This window comes from Balaenoptera physalus, assembly GCF_965194825.1.
Source record: "Balaenoptera physalus genome assembly, chromosome: 6".
In the NCBI taxonomy this organism is placed as follows: Eukaryota; Metazoa; Chordata; class Mammalia; order Artiodactyla; family Balaenopteridae; genus Balaenoptera; species Balaenoptera physalus.
In genome coordinates this window covers 63,863,720-63,886,412 of record NC_138885.1, presented here as the reverse complement: position 1 = coordinate 63,886,412, position 22,693 = coordinate 63,863,720, and the positions used below count along the sequence as shown (strand labels likewise).

The 22,693-nt window shown below is 42.9% G+C and overlaps 1 protein-coding gene across 1 annotated transcript in view; it reads right to left on the bottom strand.

Annotated features, from left to right (window-relative positions):
* Window positions 1-22,693, bottom strand: part of MYO3B (myosin IIIB) — a 638,187-nt gene that overhangs the window by 545,295 nt on the left and 70,199 nt on the right. The window contains exon 7 of the mRNA XM_082465327.1: window positions 7,727-7,872. Within this exon, the coding sequence (XP_082321453.1) occupies window positions 7,727-7,872 (146 nt within the window). The remainder of the gene's footprint in view (window positions 1-7,726; window positions 7,873-22,693) is intronic.

The window sequence follows — 22,693 nt, the reverse complement described above, 5'->3', positions numbered from 1 at the left end:
TATAATCATCAATCAGTCAATTAGCTAAAACCCTCAAATGACTGATCTCACAGGTGGTTCTTTTGAATGGAAGGTGTCAATTCTTGAGCTACAAGGGAAAGCAAATTCCTTACAATATAAATACACTTTTGAGATTTTTTTCTTTGATAGCATCCAGCAAAAATGGAATGCTTACTATATACTGTTCTGAGCAATTTACATTAATTAATTGCTCACAGCAACTCTATGAGGCTGATACCATTTATATCTCCATTTTACAGAGGAAGAAACTGAGGTGCAGAGACAAGTGATTTGGTCAAGTTCATACAGCTTGAATGTAGTAGAACTGGTATTTGAACCCATGCAGACTGACTACAGAGCACTGAGGTAAATGAATTGTAAAAATAGCCCAGTTTTCTACCCCTTCCCGTATCTATGCTTGGAACCCTGTCACCAATGTGAGAAGTGCCCTGGCTAGCCTGCTAGATGATGAGAAGCCACATGTAGCAGAGCCAAGTCGTCCTAGACAAGGCCATCCTAGACCAGCCAGCACCCAGCCAAATCCCCAGCTGACCACAGCTGCACGAGGAAGCCCAGCCAAGATCCACCCGAGAACCCACAGACTCATGAGAAATAATAAATGATTGCTGTTTTAAGCAACTACGTTTGGGGGTGGTTTGTTACCTACCAGTAGATAAGTGACACAAACACCAATGCTTGACCACTACGCTATATTTTCTTTCCTATGACATTGGCTTCACCTGACTCCAGGATTCTCTAGGAACGGACAGCTCCAGCTGTGATGAGCCTTCATCCAGATAACCACCTTATCACCCTTCATCCTTGTGCTGCCCCTGCCCTACCACTATGGTAACCCATGAAGACAGTTTATAACTATTCTTCACCTTTACTCCCTGGTTTTCTTTGGAATCAAGAGGAAATGAGGGTGCCTCAAACCCTTTGGTACTATTTCGAGCTCTGTTTCCTTGCCTACCCTCTTTGCCCATCTCTCCACCATTTAGGAGCTAAATGGGAATTAGCCAAAGTGGTGCCAAAATAATGAAATCAGCATCATGAGGGAGAAAGCGCGGATAGTGCTTGAAGTCAACACCTCTCATTCACTGGCCTTTCCCTTCTCTCAAGGTGGGCTTCTTACTCCATGGGGATGGGGACCAGCACTCCCTGGAGGCATGCTCCTGCTCTGCCACCTGATCCCTAGATGAAACCCTGCAAAGCTGAACTTTCCCTGCCTGTCGGGATTCAGGAGGGGCAGCAAGCTGGACCTCCACAGGAACTAACAGCCCCAGCTGCTCAACTCAAATTAAAAAAGAGTTTGGAAACATGTTCCACAGAGCAGAAGCCTTCTGGGGCATTTCTGCCAGCTGCCTCCAGCTACTATGTTCTCAAGGAAATGGAGAGGATACCCCACGGGGAAGGAGGGCACCCCCAAGGCATCATGAGGGGTAGGGATTACAATCCACTAAAATGAGACTAGAAAAAACCCAAAGAAAGAAAAAGACTCATAAAAGACCATGGTTTTTCTACTGGAGTATTTCAAAACTTTTTTTGCTCTTAGGCACTCAATAAATGCTAAATGATGCTAATTCTTCTAGCTCTTCTTGCTTTATGAGCGAAGCTGGGATTGTGAGGGTTTGTTGCTCAGGCCAATAGCTAAGTGACCTGGGTTGATGAAGAGAAACCAAAGTTCCCCCAGGGTAAACCCAGCCTTACTGTGTCATTAAACACCCACCCCCCCCTCACACATTACACTCCAACAATAGTTTAGTTTTAATTTCTTTTCCTTATATTTCACAGCCATAAGGGAAAACGTCCTGTGACAATTCTGTAATACTAAGACAATTACTGGTGACTCAGGACTCCCTGCTGCCTCTGCATCTTCTCACAGCTGAGGAGCTGGCTTCCCACCCATGTAGGAACAATTTGCTTTGTGAATTAGGAAATTCAGAATAAAAGGAATCTTTGCCCTTTAAAAATGATAGAAATTCAGATGAAATTAGACAAAAACTCAGCCCAGGGAGTCTGTTTCAGAACAAGAGTCAATTGCAGGCACTGAGACCCACAAAGACTCATGCTTTCTGAGCCCTACCGCCCACAGCATCCAGGTAGCCCAAGAGTATCCTCTGTGATTTCTCCTCCTTGCTCCTTTTTCCTGGGTATCCGACTTCTGCCCATTTCACCTCTGCCAATGAATGGGGGAGGGGACAGTAAACTATGTTCTTCTTGAGAGAAAAAAAATCCCTGTCTTATTCATCTTGCAACTCAAGCACTCAGCCCAAGCCTGACTTAGCATGAACAGAGTTAGAGATATCCTAGAGGGCACGCTCATTCCCAAATCCCCAGCAGACTGTGTTCCAAAGCACTTTTGTAAATGGGTAGTTTAGAGCTTGGAAAGCATTTTTTTACATAAGCATGAAGTTCTAGAGACAGGCTACATCCTCAGACTCAATTATAAAACTCGAGTTGGCCATAAGAGTCTAATAATGCACCAACAGTGAGAACTTCAGGTATTCCATTGCCTCCTCCTAAATAACCATTTAAAATAGTTTCTGTGACAAAACGCATTCCAAATCAGGATGCCAGAAGCAGATTTCCATTTACTCCACAACCAAAGCAAGGTTTTCCTACTGAAAAAATAAGAGGAAGATGAAAGGGAGGAGATGCTGCCCCTACCAGAAACAGCCCTGATGTTCATGGCAGGTGCAGGTTTTGCAAGGAGGGTGGGATGGGACAGAAAGGACTGGGTACCAACAATGATAACCTGAAATCCTTTAGTTCGAACACTGGTCTTAGGTGTTCTAAAACAGGAACTAAAAGGCAGCTGCTTGAAGGGGAGTTTGGAGAAGGGAGGGATTTCTGGTTTGGGAGTCATAAATCAATGAGCCAAGGAGGGCCTGTGCTCACCTATGATGACTCTTGATTTCTGTTCTTCAGTTCCTTGACTGACACACTCACTGATGCTAATAAAATTCTAACTCTCAGGTTTACTGTGTCAGTTTGAAATTGGGAGCATGGAGAAGGAAGCTGGATTGTGAGCTTCTTAAAAGCCGGGATACCCCATTCATTTCTGTCTCTTTTTTTTTTAAAGGAAAATTTTATTCAAGCCAAATATAACTCAGGAACAGCCTCTCAGAAAGCTCCGAGAACTGTTCCCCCCTATTCATTTCTTTATACTCCAGTCCCCTTGGTGCTGAATTCACAAGTCATCAATAAATAAGTATAATTTAAGGAAGGTCTTTAACTTTTCAGTGTAGTTGCAAAACATGAGGGCTTTGGAGTCAAACTTCACAGATTCAAATCATTTTCCTTCCATAGGTGCAGGACCAGCGGCTTTCTCCCAGGGCTTCCAGTTTTCTCCTCTAGAAAAAAGGGTGGTGATAGCACTTCCCTCAAGGGTCACTGTGGGAATGAATGCATTTGTATTTGTGAATCGCATAGCACTGTGCCTGCCACATAGTTAGCCTTCGATAAATCTAAGCTATTGTTTTCCCATCATCATGTAGCTACTTATCCTATATTTTGCCCCCCAAATTAGTTTCTCAGGGAACGTGGTGAACATGAAAGTTGGTTGGTGCAGTGTGTTGAATTGTGGTCCCCTAAAGATATGTCCCCTTGGAACCTGAGAATGTGACATCATTTGGAGTAAGGGTCTTTTGCAAATGTAATTAAGACAAGGATCTTGAGACAAAATCATCCTAAATTAGGATGAGACCTAAATCCAATGACGAGTGCCCTTACTGGTCAGACAGAAAAGAAGACACAGAGAGATGGGGAAGAAAGCCATGTGGAAACAGAGGCAGAGACTGGAACTATGCTGCCACAAACCAAAGAGCACCAGAAGCCACCAGAATCTGGAAGTGGCAAGAAGCAGTCTCCTCTAGAGCCTTCAGAGGGAGCAGGGCTCTGCTGACATTTTGATTTTGGACATCTGGCCTCTATAACTGTGAGAGAATACATTTCTGTTAATACACCAGGTTTGTGGTAATTTGTGGTGGCAGCCCTAGGAAACTAACTCGCTGGGTACAGTTTGGAACAACCTAAATTTGGTGAAAACAAGCCCGAATATAAATTGGAATTATCACAAGTTCTTTTCCCAAATCGTGTACTACAGGGAAATTTCTCTTTATGAAGGAAAAGTCACTGGCTTCAGGGACTGGAATGTTCAAGCCATTCTTTCCCATCCACTCCCAACCAAGGACATTTCTGCTGGGAATCTTGAAAACACTCTGCATTTTTCCACAGGAATGCGGTGGAAGCACTCAATGTGCAGTAAGACTCTGCACAGAGTCAGCAGCTATCTGGCCCCAAATAAATGGGCAGGTGACGTGGCTCTCAGTCCTTTCCAATAAACACACCCACGCTAGTCCCTGCTGTCTCCCTGACCCCATCTGTGGAGGTCCAAGAGGTCATTAGCCAAAGACTCCAAGCTAAGGAAACATACCTGGTTGCCAAGAAATGTACATAATTCTATATTCCTAATTCTATGGGTTCTTGCAAATAATCTATGAAACAGATCTCCTTTTAAGTGAAAAATATATCCAGGTCATCTGCAGGATCCTTCTAACCCTTTGGAATTTACAGTTCTCAGGAGAGAGTCCTGACAGAGATGTTGTCGAACCCACTGATGCCTAGAGAAATGGTTTTCATTCCTTTCCTCTCTTCTAACTCCTGGAGAGAATAGCAGCAGACAGAGCAGTGACTGTCAGAGAGGGTGACTTTTTTAGAGCAAAGGCGTTAGACAAGATGACACATGCTGACAGGCTCAGCAAACAGTGGCTGCTCTGCCAATCAGCTGACAATTTCTGTGTGTCTGCAACGTAGGAAAGATTGTCAGTCACGCAGTGTTTCAAAGACAGGTCACGACGACCCCGTGTGTCATCTCCTAATGCCAATCAGCAGACAATTTCTGTGTGTCTGCAATGTAGGAAAGATTGTGAGTCACACAGTGTTTCAAAGACACGTCACGACGACCCTGTGTGTCATCTTCTAACGTGAAGGTCAAAAGAAAGGGGAAGGTGGGTGGAGGCAGAGAGGGGAAAGCAGGAGACCCCTGTGCAGGCAAATCAGGCTGGTCTCGACTCCTATTTTCTGACAAAGCCCGGGGAACCCGTGTGATCACCTGCTTCTTGACATCTGAGGCTCCCACCTCACATGTAACCGGCACTGCATTAATTCCTAAGTCCTTTAGAAATCGTGAAAGTCACTTCTTCCCTGACTGAGGAAAGGTCTTTTCTTTCCTTACTTGGTAATTTACTCAATTTATTTACATTCAGGAAAGGGTTGTAGGGAAGAGGAGGGAGCCACACACAGTACTCTGGCCCCCAAGAGCGCTCTGCAATGGACTTCATCGTTTAATTGAAGAGAATTCCAGAACACCGACAACACTCATAACCAAAGAGGAAGAAAAAAAATTCTGAAGCCAAACAGATTCAAAGGATTCTTGTCATTACCTGTCATTTACTCTTCTATTACAAAAGGAAATGCTGAGACAGAATGAGAGAGAGAGCCCCATGAAACATACAGGTAGATAACCTGAGTGCCTGTTTAAAATATGTAAATGTTAAATTTCTCCACTTTCCATCAAAGAGCTTTTCTGAGGAAAGGATACATTTTTACCACTCAAGATTAAGACAGAGTATACACATGCGCGCGAACACACATGAGACTGCACTTGGTCAATCCACAGCCCTTCATAAGAGAACTGCGTGATTCTAATTAACAGGATACTTTTTAAGTAAATACCTTGGTGATTATAAAAAGCTATACAGTACATACAAATATGTTACATTTTTTAAAAAAAACCTCCATCCTTCCTGTCCAGAAATGTCCAGTTGGCCGTTAAGGTTGTGATAAAGGCAAAGTGTTGAGCACACGTAATCACACTGAGGGGCCTGCTGACCGACTAGTGCTGACGTTCCCTAGTTCAATCTGATTCATCTCATGCACAGGAACCAAGAGGTGGTAAAAGGGTTGGAGATTACAACAGGAGGAAAGAAAGAAAGCTTCAACCTACTTTGGGATAAGGATCCTTGTCACCCTAAGATCCTTTTCTAGCAATTGCTCTGTTCCTGAAGTTCGCCCTGTCCTGAGGCAAGCAGTAGGGGGCTTGGTTATTTGTGTTTCAGATCTGGACGCTTCTCCCAAGATGGAAGAAGCGAGGGGAGTGAAAGTATAAAGGTTATTAGATATCAGAGGTTTGGCTGGGCACCACAAGCAAGCTAAGAGGAGTCACTGGAGATGAAGGGTCTGTTAAACACATACACATTTGCATGTACACACACATACACACACACACATACACTTTCTAGGCTGCCTCGTATTTATCACCCTATGAAATTTTTGAACAGTTGATCTGTACACAAATGCACACTAAAAAATAAATAAATAAATAAGACAGAGAGAGAAAAAACATATCCAAGTAGATGATCTCTTATCAAAAGTACATGTCTTGCTAATCAGAAACCACATCTTAATTCTGATAATTGAGAAATTATGTGGCTACAGTAAATAAAGAGTAAACCATTTGTAAAAAATTAAAACACACACACAAATCATCCCAGATACCAGTTCTCATTTTCTGACATATTACTGTACACAATACTGTTTTAGGGTCCTGCATTCTTACATTGTTTTGAACATTCATCAGACTATTAATTTTAAAAGCCAGGAGCTTTGTCCTAATCACCAGGACCTATTTCTGTACTTCGGAAAAGGCAAAAAAACCAACTCTGACTTGGGTGGGAATCATTTTGGGAATAATGGTGGGTGGTTGTTCACATCCGGATTAGGTATAAAACGATAACATTATGATGATGAACGCCACAGAGCCTCATCTGCATATAAATAGACCTAATCAGAAATGCAAATTGCAATCAGGAGACATTTTTAAAGACTGTGATAGCTGTGTGATTGTGCAGATAAGGAAAGGTTAACACTTGTACTGTTAAAGCAGTTAAATGGCTCCCAGCCGGCCCAGGGCCTTCCTTTGAAAGAGAAATGTGGAAGGTACAAATCTCCCAACCTGCAACACTCCTGGATGGAGCTTTCCAGAGCTTCATTTTCTATAACTAGAGGCTCGAGTTGGCCAAACATCAGCCCTATTCTGATGAAAGACAAACAGCCAAACCTCTTGTACAAACCCTTAATGAATACAGACAATAGAAAATAAACTGGCATTTAAATACCCTTCAAACAGATCTCTTTCAGCACAATTGCCCATTGAGACAGAAATTAAAGGATGGAGAGAAAGTCAAGACTGATGTAACATTTTTCTGATATTTTTTAGTGCTGGTACCCATTTTTTTTTTCATCCCTAAATTTTTCAGCATACTGGAGAAAGATTCAAACTGGAAAAAAAAATAATAATAACCAGACATGATTATATAATTTAAAAAGAAAACACCAGTATTTAGACAGATTACTTAATCCAACACCGCATTTTCAGTCTTCTCGTGCAAAGCGCAAAAAATGAACATGTCAAAAAAATTAGAGTACTGAAAATATGCAATTGTTATGACATAGTCCTATTATTTTTGGAATATGTTACCTTTCAGGAACACCCTCTCCCCCCCTTCCCTGCATCCGCCCCCACCTCCCCCCAAAAAAGAAATACATTTTACAATCAGGCTCTCTCAGGTTTGGAGAGGAACTGTTCATGAACTATTTATTATCCTTAACGAGCCTCTTTCACAAAGAACTAATGAGCCAAGAGCGCCATCTTGTGTCCTACCTTGGAATCTTAAAAAGCGTTTTCACAGGATGCATGTCAAAGAGGGGAGGGTCTCCATCCCCCAGTTCAATAGCTGTGATCCCCAAGGACCAGACGTCACAGCGAGCGTCATAGGAAGAGTCATACTGCTGCTCACAAGCAATGACCTATCAGACAAAAGCAGGACACAACACATCAACCCCACCCACTGACACCGCAGATGTCCTGAAAGGCCCTTGGCCGATCTTAGCCCCCTTCTCAGTTCCCTTGGCTATACCGATATTAAATTTCAGTAATAATAAGATGTCCGTTTTCTAGGCCTTATTTGTGTGATTGATTTATCATCTGATATGTTCATTAACTTTTAAAAATGTATCAGTTCAGTTCAAGAAACATGCATTGAACCCTCTAGATACCAAGAACAGTGCAAGGGAAGGTACAAGGGTGAATACCTCACCACAGCCACCCTGATGTCCTTTAAGGAAAGGCTTTGTCTAGATCCTTCAACTCATACCAGCTGCTGAATTCAACACTGAGGAGCAATTGTTCTCAAAGATGCCTATCTCCTGCACAAAGTCCCTAGGAGCACGGCATTTGAGCGGAAAGCTGTTGAAGACTGATGTCGTTAACTTAAAATAGGAACCACTCCCTCCCATTCCCCTTTTCCAAGAAAATCAGCCCCCTCAAACCCCAACAACTGGTTTGTGTCTCAGCCCAGCTGCTGCTTCAGGTATTAGCTCTACTAGGTGCAAGAGAAGGGGAACCAGTAAATGCCCTTGGGCTTGTCATTGGTTTGGAAAGTATGGAACCTTGTGGGGAAATCTTTTTCTATCAACGTTTTGAGTCAGACAGGAAAAGTTCCACTACTTAGACTCTGGTGGCTATCACAGTGGGGTCAGGAGAAGGCAGGGGTGGGCCAGAGGCTGTGCAGGAACCAAATGCTCCTATTTGACCTGAAATCTGCTTCCTTGACCAAGGATGGCCCATGGCTATGAGCAGGTGGGAGACTTTTATTAAAGAGTCTGATGATACATGTCCAACAGCCTATGAGGTAGACATACAGCATCACTGGAGACCGCAGCAGGGCCAAAGTGACGGTCCTGCCTGCCCTCTTTGGCCATCAGAAGGTCTTTGACTTTGAGTAAGATGGACCAACTGGCCATGGGGAGTAGAAGAGTGACAGATCTGGCTTATATATTAGCAGGCTACTGTGCTGAGGATACAATAATATGGAACATGAATAGAAGAAGCAAATCTAGTTAAGATGTTACTGCAGGAAACCAAACTAGAGACAGTGACAAATAATCAGATTCTGATTATATAATTTTGGAGGTAGAGCCAACTGGATTTGCTGAATGGGACTCGTAAGAAAGAAGAGTTGAAGAAGAGTTCAGAGTTTTTAACCTGGGCGATTCCAAAATGAGATGGGGAAGACAGTAGGAGAAGTAGGTTTGGGTTGAACAGCAGGAGCTCCACTGGGGACATACTAAGTCTGAGATGACTGTGAGACTTCCAAATGGAGACTTTACTTTTAGCTGGGTAAGACGCAGACTTCTGACCTAGAGAATAAACACACGTTGTTTGAAGCCACTAAATGTGTGATATTATGATGTCAGTGACAGAAAACTAATACATCTGCTCTCTGCCAGACCCAGGTCACTGGTCTCATGATGCCAGGCAAACATGCCCGCCATCTTGCCCAAGACTTGGTGTTCCTTCTCCTGTAATTTCCGTCTACCCTTCTCTTTTGGTTTCTGAACTAAAGAACTTTTTTCTATGTACCTGCATCCTTGGCCTGATCCCAGCCCAATCCTCTGAATAGACTATCCTGCCATAGAACATCCTGTCATACTTTTAACACATTATTTTCAAATATGCATTCAAACTCAAGTTCAGATAATTCCGATTTTGGAAGCAGAGGCCATTACATTGCCTGCCGAAGATCTCACTTTCATCACCTCAATCTGGTGAGAAACTACATTATTCTAAAAGATCTCCAGAGAAGGCTATTTACCACCTTCCTTTCCAGAAATGACATTTCCAAACGTGTAAGACAAACATAATTTTAGACCTATCAATCAGCAAATAGTTCACCATTCTTATACATTCCTGTGAGGGAAAAAGAAATAAGACTCTATCCTTCCCCAACAGGAGCTACGGCCAAGTGAAATTTAAAGTGAATCTATAATAAATTAAATGACAAACCATGACAACTACAAATGTCCTAAGACAATACGTACTAGCATGTCCAATAAAGGATATGGGCTCCAAAAGCTTGGGATATTAGAGGGAGACCAATTCAGGCTAAGCAAGACTACAAAAAGTAACTAGTGCCCATAGTCCACAACTTCCAGAAAGAAATTCAAGTCAACTTCTAGCTATCTTGGATGGGACACAGAAGGCAATTCAAAGAACCCGTCCAAATGTGGGAATGGAGATATCCTATCGATTCTCAAGTGCTGTCATAAAATATTCAAAATGTTTATCTGGTTTCCACTTCTCTTTACAGTCACACACTATCTTCAGCTCAGTCTGATTAATAGAAGAGTATCCGTTGGCCAAATTCTCTTCCCTAAACTCAGCTTGTAATGTGACAAAGGAATTATTTAAGCTTAGCCTTCTAGAGAAGTTTATAGAAAATGTCTCTAGTAAAATAACTCACAAATAATTATTGAGTACCTATGAGCCAGGCATGGTACTAGGTAGGTATATAATCATTCTGTCAGGTAGGTACCACTATCAACTTTTGTAGGTATGGAAACTGAGGCACAGCACAGTTAAATAGCTTCCCCAGTACCCATAGCTAGTCATGGTCAGGGACAGAATTTGAAGGCAGGCAGAGGAGAGACAAGTAAACAGATCATCACAATGTGATAAAAGTACTCTAAATAATAAAGGTTATATTCAAGAAACAGTTGAATTATCAGCATCTGTACACATATTTTGACCAAATTAATCACGTTTTTGAGATTTTTGTCACCTAAACTCTATCTCTTCAGAGGGAGTCTCTCTTTCCATCTCTCTTTACTGAGTTACATGTGATGGGATTCAAAGAAGTACTCTAAGAGGTTGCACCCCAACTAAAGGTCAACACATCCTAGAACTGGATTCCCTATCAATCCAACAACAAAAGTCTGCAACTATTTCTTTAGGAGAAAAAGTAATTTCATTCTCCTTAGCTCAGCATTCTCCTTGTCTCTAGGTAAAATAAAGCTGAGTTAAGAATGCTTCAATGGTCGATTGGTCTTGCCCCCAGGAGGAAGTGACCTCTCAAAGAGCTCTCTGAATCAGTTGTTACAATGCTCCACAAAGAAAAGGAGAGTGGCAATGTCAAGTAAGTGCACTGCCCTGGCACCAGGTTTCCCAGGTTCTGTAAGTCATATTAAAGGGGTGGGGAGAGAGGAGTCTGAAGTGGTATTGACACAGGCCCAGGACCCCAAACACCTTGTCCTCTCCCACTCCTCCACCTCACCTCGACTGCCCCCAGGAGGAGACATGCCTAAGGCAAGTGTATACTCTCCTCTACCTCAAGCCTTTACTTCAATCATAGGAGTATAAATGATGTTGGTGGCAGTGGAATAGGGAAGATATAATAGATGTGAGAGAGAGTTCAAGGAAAGACTTGCAGGACTTGGGAGGCTAGGAAAAGGGACACACCAAGGAAGACAAACATTATTACCCTGGGTGACCAGGAGAATGATGGTGCCATTTATAAAACAGGGAAGTCAGGAAGAAGAAGTCAGTTTGGTAGGCAGTATAACAAGTTCAAATTGGGTCTAAGCTCTACCTCTAACCAGGTACAGAAAAATCATGTGTGCTCTTGGAAACTCACTTCTTTTTTTTCACATGTAGATATAATAAGAAAAACAAAATTCCATCAGGATCAGAAGCAGAATATACTAAAGAGTAACAATAAAGCACTGATATGTTATCAGTGACTTCATGGAGTTTTAAATTATAGTAAATATATCTTACATTTCGTTCGGAAAACCCGAACGAACTTTCTGGCCAACCCAATATATCATGAACTTTAACAAACTGGTATATTTATCTTAATCCAGCATTGTGAATAGAAAAACTGCTAATGAATGTCAATTTTACAAAGTAAGAATTCTCCAAAGCTTATTTTTAAAGTCCCACTAGCAAGTTCACATGAAGAGGCTATGCCTTCCGGAATGTTCCAAAAGATGTGTATGTAGACTGTTACAAAATATTTAGTGCACCTGGCAAAGGCTAAGAGCACAGAATTAAATGAATCAAAATAAAGAGAACTCTAGTGCAGTATTTGCTAATGGCCTATTGGCTGCAAGATTAAATTATTGTCTCGCTGAGTCTCAACGAGTTTCAGGATGTGTAAGTCCCTACATACTTCTGCATACTCACCTTTAACAATCTTCAACTCTTTGTCATGACATTGGTGAGTGTTTATACTGTTTCTGAGTTTTAATGAGTAGTTTTATCTACTTGGTGTTAATCTATCATTAACCTCATCATTTCTTCTAGGTTTTAAAGGGGCCAGTCTTAGGATCTCATCAATGTGACCTCTGAAGTAAACAGAAGTAACCCAGGGTAAGGATTATGTCTTATCTTTCTTCCTTCCTCATCCACATCAATTTGTGGCACTCATCAGAGAAGCTTTGTTGAAAAATCTTTGGATTGGAATCAGAAAGTCTGAACTCCATTATTCACCAGCTGGGCCCCTTTGAGCAAGTCCCTTGAAAACTTTGAGCTGAGGGTTCTTTAGTCATAGTGACCTCACTTTCTAGATCTATAAGATGGCAAGTTGGGGATGAACCATCTCTACTATCCCTTCCAGCTCTAATATTCTATGACTTCATGATTTCCAAATAAGTGGCTTTCTTATCTCAAAGAGATATCTCAAACTGAGATACTAACCTCTCCATGCAAATTACCTAGCGAACAGTAGATCATTCTGGTCTGTGAACTGGGTGGCTGGAACCTTGAGGGGATTTTATTGCCAGTATTTTGTAGAAGGTCTTAAGGTCTATGAAAAGATGCTGGTTGCTGTGATAATGCCTCCGTTAAAGAAGATGAGCTTCAGCGACAGAGCAATTGTTTGGATGCTGGTTAATGGAGCATGTCCACGTTCCTACCTTGAAATGCAAACTTATGGCTTTTCTGATACACTTAGACTACACTGCTGCTTATTTTAGGAAGGGGGAAGACACTAATGCTCGGATTACTAGCAATATCTATGCACTAACAGCTTCAGTGCTCAAAGCCAATTTTACCCAGATGTGGGCTTGAGAATCCCAAACGTCGGTCATTACCACCTTGGCTGCCCAAAACTTCTTTCTGGAGGGAACCAAGGACAAGAAATAAGTTTTTCACTATAGTTTAGCTCTACTGGTCTTTGCAGCAAAGGCCAGCAGTCAGCTTTCTTTGTCAGGGCAGTTCTCCGTAAGCCTTCTTCAAGCTAACGGGTTCCAAAGTTGTAGGCTCTAAATCTTCCCCAGTCACTCCCTCCTCCCCTCTCCTAAAGGAGTTTATAGGGTAAAACTGCACCCACAACTTGATAACACAACTGCTTTGACACCTGTCACCTCCTTATCCATCCCGGGCATGGTCCCCTGAGTTCTGTTGAGGAGGCTGGCCCTTTCCTCAGCCATGAGCTGGAGAAAAATAACTGTGAAAAGCTCTGGGACTGAGAAAAGACTTGCACCTCTGCATGGTGCAAGAAAATCCCAGAGCAAGCCATCTTCATTTTGGTTGCCACCCCCTCACTGGATAACTTTAGCAAATTATTTAATCTCCCTGTATCTCTTCTTCCTATGCAAACTAAACAACCCCTTCCTCATGGGTCTTATCGGAAGCACTGCTTAGGAAAATGCAGGTTACCCAACTTTTTCTATGGCACCAAAATGTTAATAGTAGATATCATTAGGTCACTGATGATGTATGGGTAATATCCATTTTATTTATTTACTTCTTTAAAACTTTTTGCATTTTCTAAAATGTCTACAGGGAACATGGATTATTTCTATAACAAAAAAGAACAAATTTTGTCTGTTTTTCTGTCTTGAAAATGTAAATAAGTATTAGAAAGTTTGCCTTGATCTTCAAGGGTGTGTTTCCTTCCTCAGGGGTGTGTACTGGCTGTGGGGATTCTTCATCAGCAAGGTGACAGGTTAAAGGTGTTGTCTTGGTTGTAAAACTAGGGTCCCATGAATTTAAAAAGAATTGAAGAAATTCTCTTCTCAACCATATTCTTTTCCACTGTAAGCACCAGACTAGAGTTAGTACTTACACTTTCTCAGGCCACCACGATCCCATGAAATGCCCCATGATTACAGTTTCATTTCAGCCTAGACCAAGAGGTAGGGCTTACTGATAAAGTTCCCAAGATAGGGGGTGAGAGCCACCCTCTATCTCTTGCAGAAAGACTTGAGCTATAAGAACCTTAGAGAACAGTTTCTCCTCATCTCAAAGTCTTCATTATCTATAAAGAACATCTGTATTAGACTGGATGTAGAGGGGATAAAAAATAGTCAACGTATGAACTCCTGCATTCAGAAAACCTAGATTTCTCCAACCTATTTAACTTAAACCATTTATCAAATGATATATCAAAGAGCTGCTGGGCTGAAATCTCTTTCAATAATGTGATTTTTAACCAATACTTTCAAGCAAATAATATTATAGTAGCACCATCCACCATAAGGAAAAATATGTTTTGCTCTTATAAAAAATGATTTACCAAACTTAAAAAACAATAGATGTTATTCAGACTATTTTATTTTTCCACTAATATTTTAAAATGTCATTAAAAATGCAATTAGGTTTGCTCTATATGGTCTGATTTCTCATCTTAGTAGAATTGATCATGTGATCCAAAATTATAACCAAAGGTCAAGATTAAAATTTCACTCAAGTACAGAGGCAAAATGCTGTTATCTCAAGAGCTAAATTTCAGCTTACAAAAAGGCAAAGCAAATAAACCTAAAGTTATTAATCTTTGGCTGACCTTGAGCCCCAAAATACAGTCAATAGACTGGCAAATAAGATGGGCTAAGAGGCAGGAAGGCAAATAGGATTCTTAATTTTGCTTACATAATTCACACGGCATAATTAATAAATGTTATTGATCATAAAGATTTCTAAAATAGAATTTCCCTGGAATTGTAAACTGCAGTTATAAATATTCCAGTGGCAAATATTATTCATCAGTTTTACATACAAACATCTTAAAGTGTTACAAGCTGAGATACTGAACAAGCACATGAAATCTCCTCCCTTGGATGAAATATAACTTTGAGGGAGGATACATTTGAGATTTGAGGTTTTTTGCTAAGAGGATGTGGACTAGAAGAACTGAAATTTATTGGGGGGGGGGTGTTTCTCTTTTTTTTTTTTTTTTTTTAGTTTATTGATAAAACTCAAGACTAGAACTGAATCTATACTTTGTACGCTGAGAAATTGCCAGAAATAATTTAAGTTATACTGTTCTTATGAAATTCAGAAAGGTCTCTAATTAAAATATGATGTTCTACAAGTCTTTTCTCAGGATTGTAACATTCAGCTTATGCCTTTAGAAAAATAAAACAAGGTTCAAATTAAAAACACTCAGGGCATCCCTGGTGGCGCGGTGGTTAAGAATCCGCCTGCCAATGCAGGGGACATAGGTCCGATCCCTGGTCCAGGAAGATCACACATGCCGCGGAGCAACTAAGCCCCTGCGCCACAACTACTGAGCCCGCATGCTGCAACTACTGAAGCCCGTGCACCTAGAGCCCGTGCTCCACAACAAGAGAAGCCACCTCAATGAGAAGCCCGCGCACCGCAACTAGAGAAAGCCCGCGCGCAGCAATGAAGCCCAACACAGCCCTAAATAAATAAATAAATTTAATTAATTTAAAAAAATAAAAAGACACAGAGCACGCATACACAACACCACTTCCCACCATGGCTGGTGGAGGGCAGAGGTGGACTGTTCTGGGTTTGAGGCCAGCATACACACTGATTTTTGCACTTTAAATTCCCCAAAGCCCTGGGAACATATCGTTTATACTTAACCATATGGTAAGCCCTGCTCTCAAACTCAGGACCAGTATCACAGAATTCCCCTGTGAAAGGTAAATCAGCGACCCCAAATTTTTGTATGTGTCCTTAGTACTCAAAGGCTCCAAAGGAACACATTTGCTTAGAGACCCAGGATCATCCCACCACCCTCCCCGGCTCCAGCAGCTTCCCCACATCAGAGATGGGTGCTGGAAGGGATCTGAGGATTCATTAAGTCAACCCCCTATTTCACAGAGGAGGAAACTAAGGTGCTGGGTGAGAGATGACCTGTCCAGAGTCACAGAGCTGGTTTGTGGCCAAACCAGGAGCAAACCCCATGGTTCCCGCACGAGGGAACCATCTCCTGGGGATTATTATAGTACACAGAATGCTGAGCCATTGCCAAAGGGATTTCGTGTTCCATAAGCCATAGCCACACCATCCTCTGAGTGTGTAAGCGCGCCCTCCATTTAAGCAGATGGAGTTCCTGCCGCCTCTCACTTCCCCTGTCCCCTCACTTTCCCTTCCGCTGCCCCTTTCCTTTGTCAGCTAGTGCTCCAATTCTACCAGAGTTCAGTTAAGGAAAGAATGAGTAGGAGTTCTATAATTCAGTTCACTTTACAGCTGTTAAGTCAGGTATTCTTACCCCAGGTGAGGAAACAGATTCGGACGGGCTAAGAAATTTCTCAAAGTCATACAGCTAGTAGGTAACGGAACTAAAGCATAAGCCTGTGACAAGAAACTAACTGGGGAGGGGGGGTTCTCCTCCACAGTACGTCTGAAAAACAGGAAGGGAAGAAAATCAAACAGAATAACTGAATGCTCCCACACGGGCATACCGCTTTATCTGCACGTAGTCTCTGGGTTCTGTCCTCTCCCAGGCTGATGTCACCAGGCAAACCAGGACGCCCTTGGGAATGTCACACATTCCTACCAAAGAGTGATTTCCTTTAACAGTTTAAAACTAAAGAAGGTGTGGGGAAAAGCTGGGCCACAATAGAGCACCATAAATACAAGTCCGCACACCCCTACCTGCTCCTGCTTCACCTCCACCCCAAGGCTCCTCTGAGTCCCATTCCTAATGCTGACCGCCCGCCTCCCTTTTCTTTCCTCTGACAGCTCAAGGACCTCCGGACAGAGGAGCCAGTGCAGCGCTGGCCTGGCCGTGAGCTCCCTCTCCCTTTCTTGGGGCTGAGCCCCTGTGCCCTGGGCGGGGCAGTGGAAGCACCGACCGGAGGGTAGCCACCAGGTGATTGGAGACTCAGAGCTCAGGAAGAGCAGGGCGGGCTCTGACGTTTCTTCAGCAAACACTTCTGCCCCTGCAGGAACAGTTCTTCCTCTTTGGTGGACGAAGAAGGGGAAACAGCAGGTGTCTTGCCCTTCTCACCTCCCCAGAGAGGGGTGGGAAGACAGCCTGGAAAGTTCCAAATGCTCACGGAGGCTATTACTTTGAAACATCTCACTTAGCACTGAGCAGAAGGCAGGATGGGGAAGGGGGGACTTGAGGCCTCTGCTCTGGGCTCACGTGCTTCTGCACATCTGGGAGCTGAGGCCTCAGATGGGGTCCTATATTTAGACCCGCCAGGAGGAGGGTAACAACAAGTCACCGCCACCTCCAGGGCCAGCCCCCCACCTCCACACTGACAGATGACATATGACTCAAGCCCACAGAGCTCCAGCTGAGAGGGGAGCTACCGCTGAAGCTGAGGGTGCAATCCGGGGCTGCACCAGTCACTCTGCCCTTGCCCTGGGCCCTTTACCCACCGGAGCCCCAGGTGCCTGGGTTGTGCCCCAGGCCCCCTGAAGGCAGAACCACTCTGGGAATGCAGGCAGGGTCAGCCCCAGAAGGAGAAGGGAGGGAATCCCTGCTTCTTAGAGACTGACACAGGAATCTGGAGGGAACCAGGGAACACAAATGGCTACAGAATCTCAGAGGTGAATGTCTTGGGGGAAGACACACAGGTCTTTCAGCCAAGGATCCAAGGTTCTAAACCCCTCACTTGAACCTGTTGAGCAACCAAAGCCTACATTCCTCACAGTGAAGTAACTGGCAGATGGGATCCCAAGAATCCTCAGCCTTTTAAAACAGAGTCAGGTAAAATCAGACCCTAAAGGTCTTGCCATTGCCATTGTTTCACCCTTATTGAGATCTTGGAGAGATCCCACCTTCCTTATCTGACTAATACCAGAGGCACGGAATGTGAGAGCTGGAAGAGGCTTTTCCCCCTGGAAACCATACATGTTCTCTGAAACACAGAAGGGACCTAGGAGGCAGAGACTACCCAGGCCAGTCTCCTTCCAGCTGAGAACAGGATAGGGAGGGCTGGGCTCAGGCAATAGGCACCACCATTCTTAAAGCACTTACTATGCTGGGTACTGCAGCAAGCACTCAGTACATCGTTTCATTTTGTCCTCTGACGCTGTTGGTCAGTGGTTAGGTAGGTAAGCAGGGTATCTATGATTTGCTCCCAGGTCTATCTGACTCCAAAATTTGTACTCTTATCTCTTCTACCAAACGTGAAGCCATATTAAAATAACTGAACCACAATCGCTTTTTTAAAATGACTGGCAGAGCTATAACTATTTAAAATCCAAATCTCCTAAATTCTATTCTGAAGAACTTTGTTATTTTATTTTTCCAGATCTTTCCCTTGGGCATTAATTACATTGGTTTCTAGTGTCATGTTGAAATATTGCACTTTCCTCAACATATTAGGAAGTATAATTTTTATCTAAAATAATTTTTAAATTGGAAAAGAAAGATATTCATCTTATCTGGTACACTGGTGGTTGCAATTAAACGGTTTGCTCTAGTATAGTGGCTAAGAGGGAGGATTTTGGAGCTAAATACCTGGGTTAAAATCCTGGTGGCATCACCTAACAACCTGTCCAAGGACAAGAACAGTACTTTCTGTGACTTATTTACTTTCTCTAAAACATTGGACTAGTAATAGCAGTAACTTTATGGGGTTATTGTAAGGATTACAAATGAATTAATTCATACAAAGCACTTAGTGCCTGGCACATAGTAAGCACTCAACAGATGCTATTAATTCTTATTAGGTACCAAACCCATTAGCTAGAGCTTAGGGAACAAAATGGTAATAATGACAACAATAGTATTTCAGCTCTGTAGTGGTTTATGGCTTTCTCAGCCCCTCAACACAAAATATCTCTTTTGTCATTTCTATTCCTGGCAATGCCAAAGGAAATAGCATTATTGTATCATTTAGCTAGGAACAGCATAATTAACGAAGGCAAGAGTGGTTGCAAAAAGCCTGCGATATTTCTGCATTGGTGTAAGCCAGTTGTTATGGCAACCGTCCCCAGTCAACCCTTTGCCAGGGAGAGAGAGATCCATTTTTGGAGCCATCACAGCACATCTGTTTCTCCACTCAGCTGATTAGCTCTTGTTTGCAACAATTAGCAGATGGAAGTAAAAATGAAAAAAAAAATTTTTTAAAGAAGCAAATATTTATTTTATCCACAAATCTGCTTTCTAACACAGAAGCAGACCTTTGGCTATTTTAGGAAGATTCCAAGTAAACTGGATCCTTAATATATAGGCTGCTTCTCTCATTGGTGGGATGGCAAAGTGTAGTCAACCTATAAATTACAGGTGATAGGTCCTTCATGTATGTCTTTTAAAATGATGTGTCTCCACCACTACTCCATCTCTGCACGGCTTTGCTGCAGGAGCTGACTCAGCACACACTTTCCACACTGTACATCCCATATGAACACACTGAAGCCGAAGAATACAAGGCTGGTGGGCTAGGAAACCTGAATTCTGGGGGCAAGTCTGCTCTGAACTAGCATGAATAGTATCCTCTCCCTGCCTTAGTTTCTTCACCTGTAAAATGTAACTTGGATTCCCATGCTCTTTGAAAAGCCAAACAGCTCCAGTATTTACCAGATACGTGAATTTGGGCACAATACCTCCTACCCCTCTTTGAGCCTCATTTTCCCCAATGGTAAAATGAAGAAAATTAATATCTACTCTAGAGAGCTGTTGTGAGAATGAAATAAAATAATGTATTAAAAAAGCACCCGGGGCTTCCCTGGTGGCACAGTGGTTAAGAATCCAATGCAGGGGACACGGGTTTGAGCCCTGGTCCAGGAAGATCCCACATGCCGCAGAGCAACGAAGCCTGTGCGCCACAACTACTGAGCCTGTGCTCCAGAGCCCTCGAGCCACAACTCCTGAAGCCCAGGCGCCTAGAGCCCGTGTTCCGCAACAAGAGAAGCCACCGCAGTGAGAAGCCTGTGCACCGCAACCAAGAGTAGCCCCCGCTCACCACTACTAGAGAAAAGCCCGCGCGCAGCAACAAAGACCCAATGCAGCCAAAAATAAATATATTAAATAAGTAAATGTAAAAAAAAAGAAAACTAAATGACTTACTGGGCATACAGTATCTGACACGTTAGGCACTTAGTTTCAAAAAAAAAAAAAAAAAAAAGCACCCATCCCAGTCCCGGTGCATTAGTGGGCGAGTCCTCAGTAAGTGAAAGTTTCCTTCCCACTGTATACTTGTTTAGTAGGTGGAATACTCAAACTATCTGACAATCAGCTGCACACGGCACTGAAGCTGGTCCTTGAGGTCCCCTTCCTGCCAGACATTACCCCCTGGAGTTGCTGGACCATTAGAAAATCTGGGTGTCCCAAGGAAAGAGACAGGCAAGTGGCCAAGGAGCACTCAAGGGGTTCTGGATGGCAGCCACTTACCATCTAGAACAGAAGTATTTCAATATTTTAACAATCAGCATGGTCACACCAGTGCATCCCAGCTAACTGTAAGGCGTTATTTTAACAGAGACTACAAATATCCTCAACAAAAACAATAATGATGACGTTGGTTACTTTTCTTGGGTTTCAGTCATTTATAACTATTCAGTTTAATTCTTCACTACATGTGATGGTGGGAAAGGTAGATTAAAGGACCAACTACCCCTAACCCCCTGCCATCACTATAAATAAACATAAATTAGGCTTGTATCCCTTTTTTGCTATAGACCAGGATATTAATCTGGCACGTGTTTGATGGAAATACTAGCCAAGCAATACCACTACTGACAGTGGGCATGGGTTGTATTGCAAGTGCCTTAGTTCACTGAGTCACAACACAAAGATTCCAGTCACTGTTACCCAACTACCCACCCAGTGTCCCTGGGCAGTTAGACTGGCAGAGCCTTGGATTCCTTGTCTATAAAATCAATGTTGGGCTTCCCTGGTGGCACAGTGGTTGAGAGTCTGCCTGCCAATGCAGGGGACACGGGTTCGAGCCCTGGTCTGGGAGGATCCCACATGCCGCGGAGCAACTAGGCCCGTGAGCCACAACTACTGAGCCTGCGCGTCTGGAGCCTGTGCTCCGCAACAAGAGAGGCTGCGACAGTGAAAGGCCCGCGCACCGCGATGAAGAGTGGCCCCCACTCGCCGCAACTAGAGAAAGCCCTCGCACCGAAACGAAGACCCAACACACCCCAAAAAATTAATTAATTAATTAATTAATAAAAAAAAAATCAATGTCATCATGCCTAACTGGCATCCTCACAGGTAGTGAGCACTTAAAAATAATATCTGTAAAAGTTCTATGCAGATGTGGGATGTTATTATTCTATTCTTATAAGAAACTGGCTACCAGGAGAGAGGGAAGGAGAAAAGAGGCAATAAACATGGGTAAAGGGAGGACTGTGTTAACATATACACACGGCTGAGATACAAGCCAAAGTCACAGGCAGGGAGGGAGACCGGGGACTCGGTGTCAACAGAAGGCTGAGGGAAGTGACCTGAGCCAAACATCTCAGGAGATAATCCAAAGATGCTTGGCCAGAGAGCAGGTAGGACAGCACAAAATTCTCAAGGTACTGAGGGCTCACGTGAGAAGGCAGTTTGTTATGGTATGTCCAGAAGAACATATGGTACATTCTAGCACATCCAGAAAGAAAGAACTGTGTTTGCCTCAAACACCTTAGGCTGAGAGAAACCTGTGTGTGTGTGTGTGTGTGTGTGTGTGTGTGTGAGTGCGTGCAGACAGGCAAAGCTGAGCTCTCCAACTAAGCTAGCGCCTGTAACATGCGGATCTGTAGGTTGCAAATGACTGACTGATTACCTTGGAAATCTGAATTATTTACTACAGAGGAGGGATGTTAAGTATTTGGAGGGTTGTTATAGGTTGAATCGTGTCCTCCAAAAAAAAAAAGATATGTTAAGGTGCTAGCCCCCAGGACCTCAGATTGTAGGCACTGTCAAGGTCTCCATCCCATAATCTGCCTACTCCTCAATTTATCCACTACAGCAGGCAAGATGCAACACTGGCTTTTCCCTGATGAGAAGGGAACCAGTTCCAGGCAATCTGGGCAACAGAAGCTCACCATGGACCACTAAACTGTCCCTAAATAGAAACACTCCACATATTTTCTTAGTGAGAGGCCCGCGCACCGCGATGAAGAGAGGACCCCACTTGCCGCAACTAGAGAAAGCCCTCACACAGAAACGAAGACCCAACACAGACATAAATAAATAAATAAATAAATAAATAAATAAATAAATAAATAAATAAATAAATAAATAAATAAATAAATAAATAAAGGCAGTGGATTTGAGTGTCAGCCTGTGGGTTCAAGTCCCAACCTGAGTTTAAAAAAAAAAAAAATCTACAGAGAAATTTGTGAATACCAATAGTTTTAAAGCCCTCCTCAAACTACCCTCCAAATTCATCTTCTCCTTCGACTTTTTTACCGATGTATTCATTCATCCAACAGATGCTTATTGAGCATCTAGCCTGTATCAAGCACTACACTGAGAGCTGGGCATCCCAAGTCCCTGCCAGAGTTTAGAGTCCAGTTGGGAGACCTGCTTACCAACAACTATTGGGTTGGCCAAAAAGTGCCTTTGGTTTTTAAGTAAAAATAAAAGACACATTTTTCATTTTCACCAAGAACTTTATTGAACAACGTATTCACCGCTTT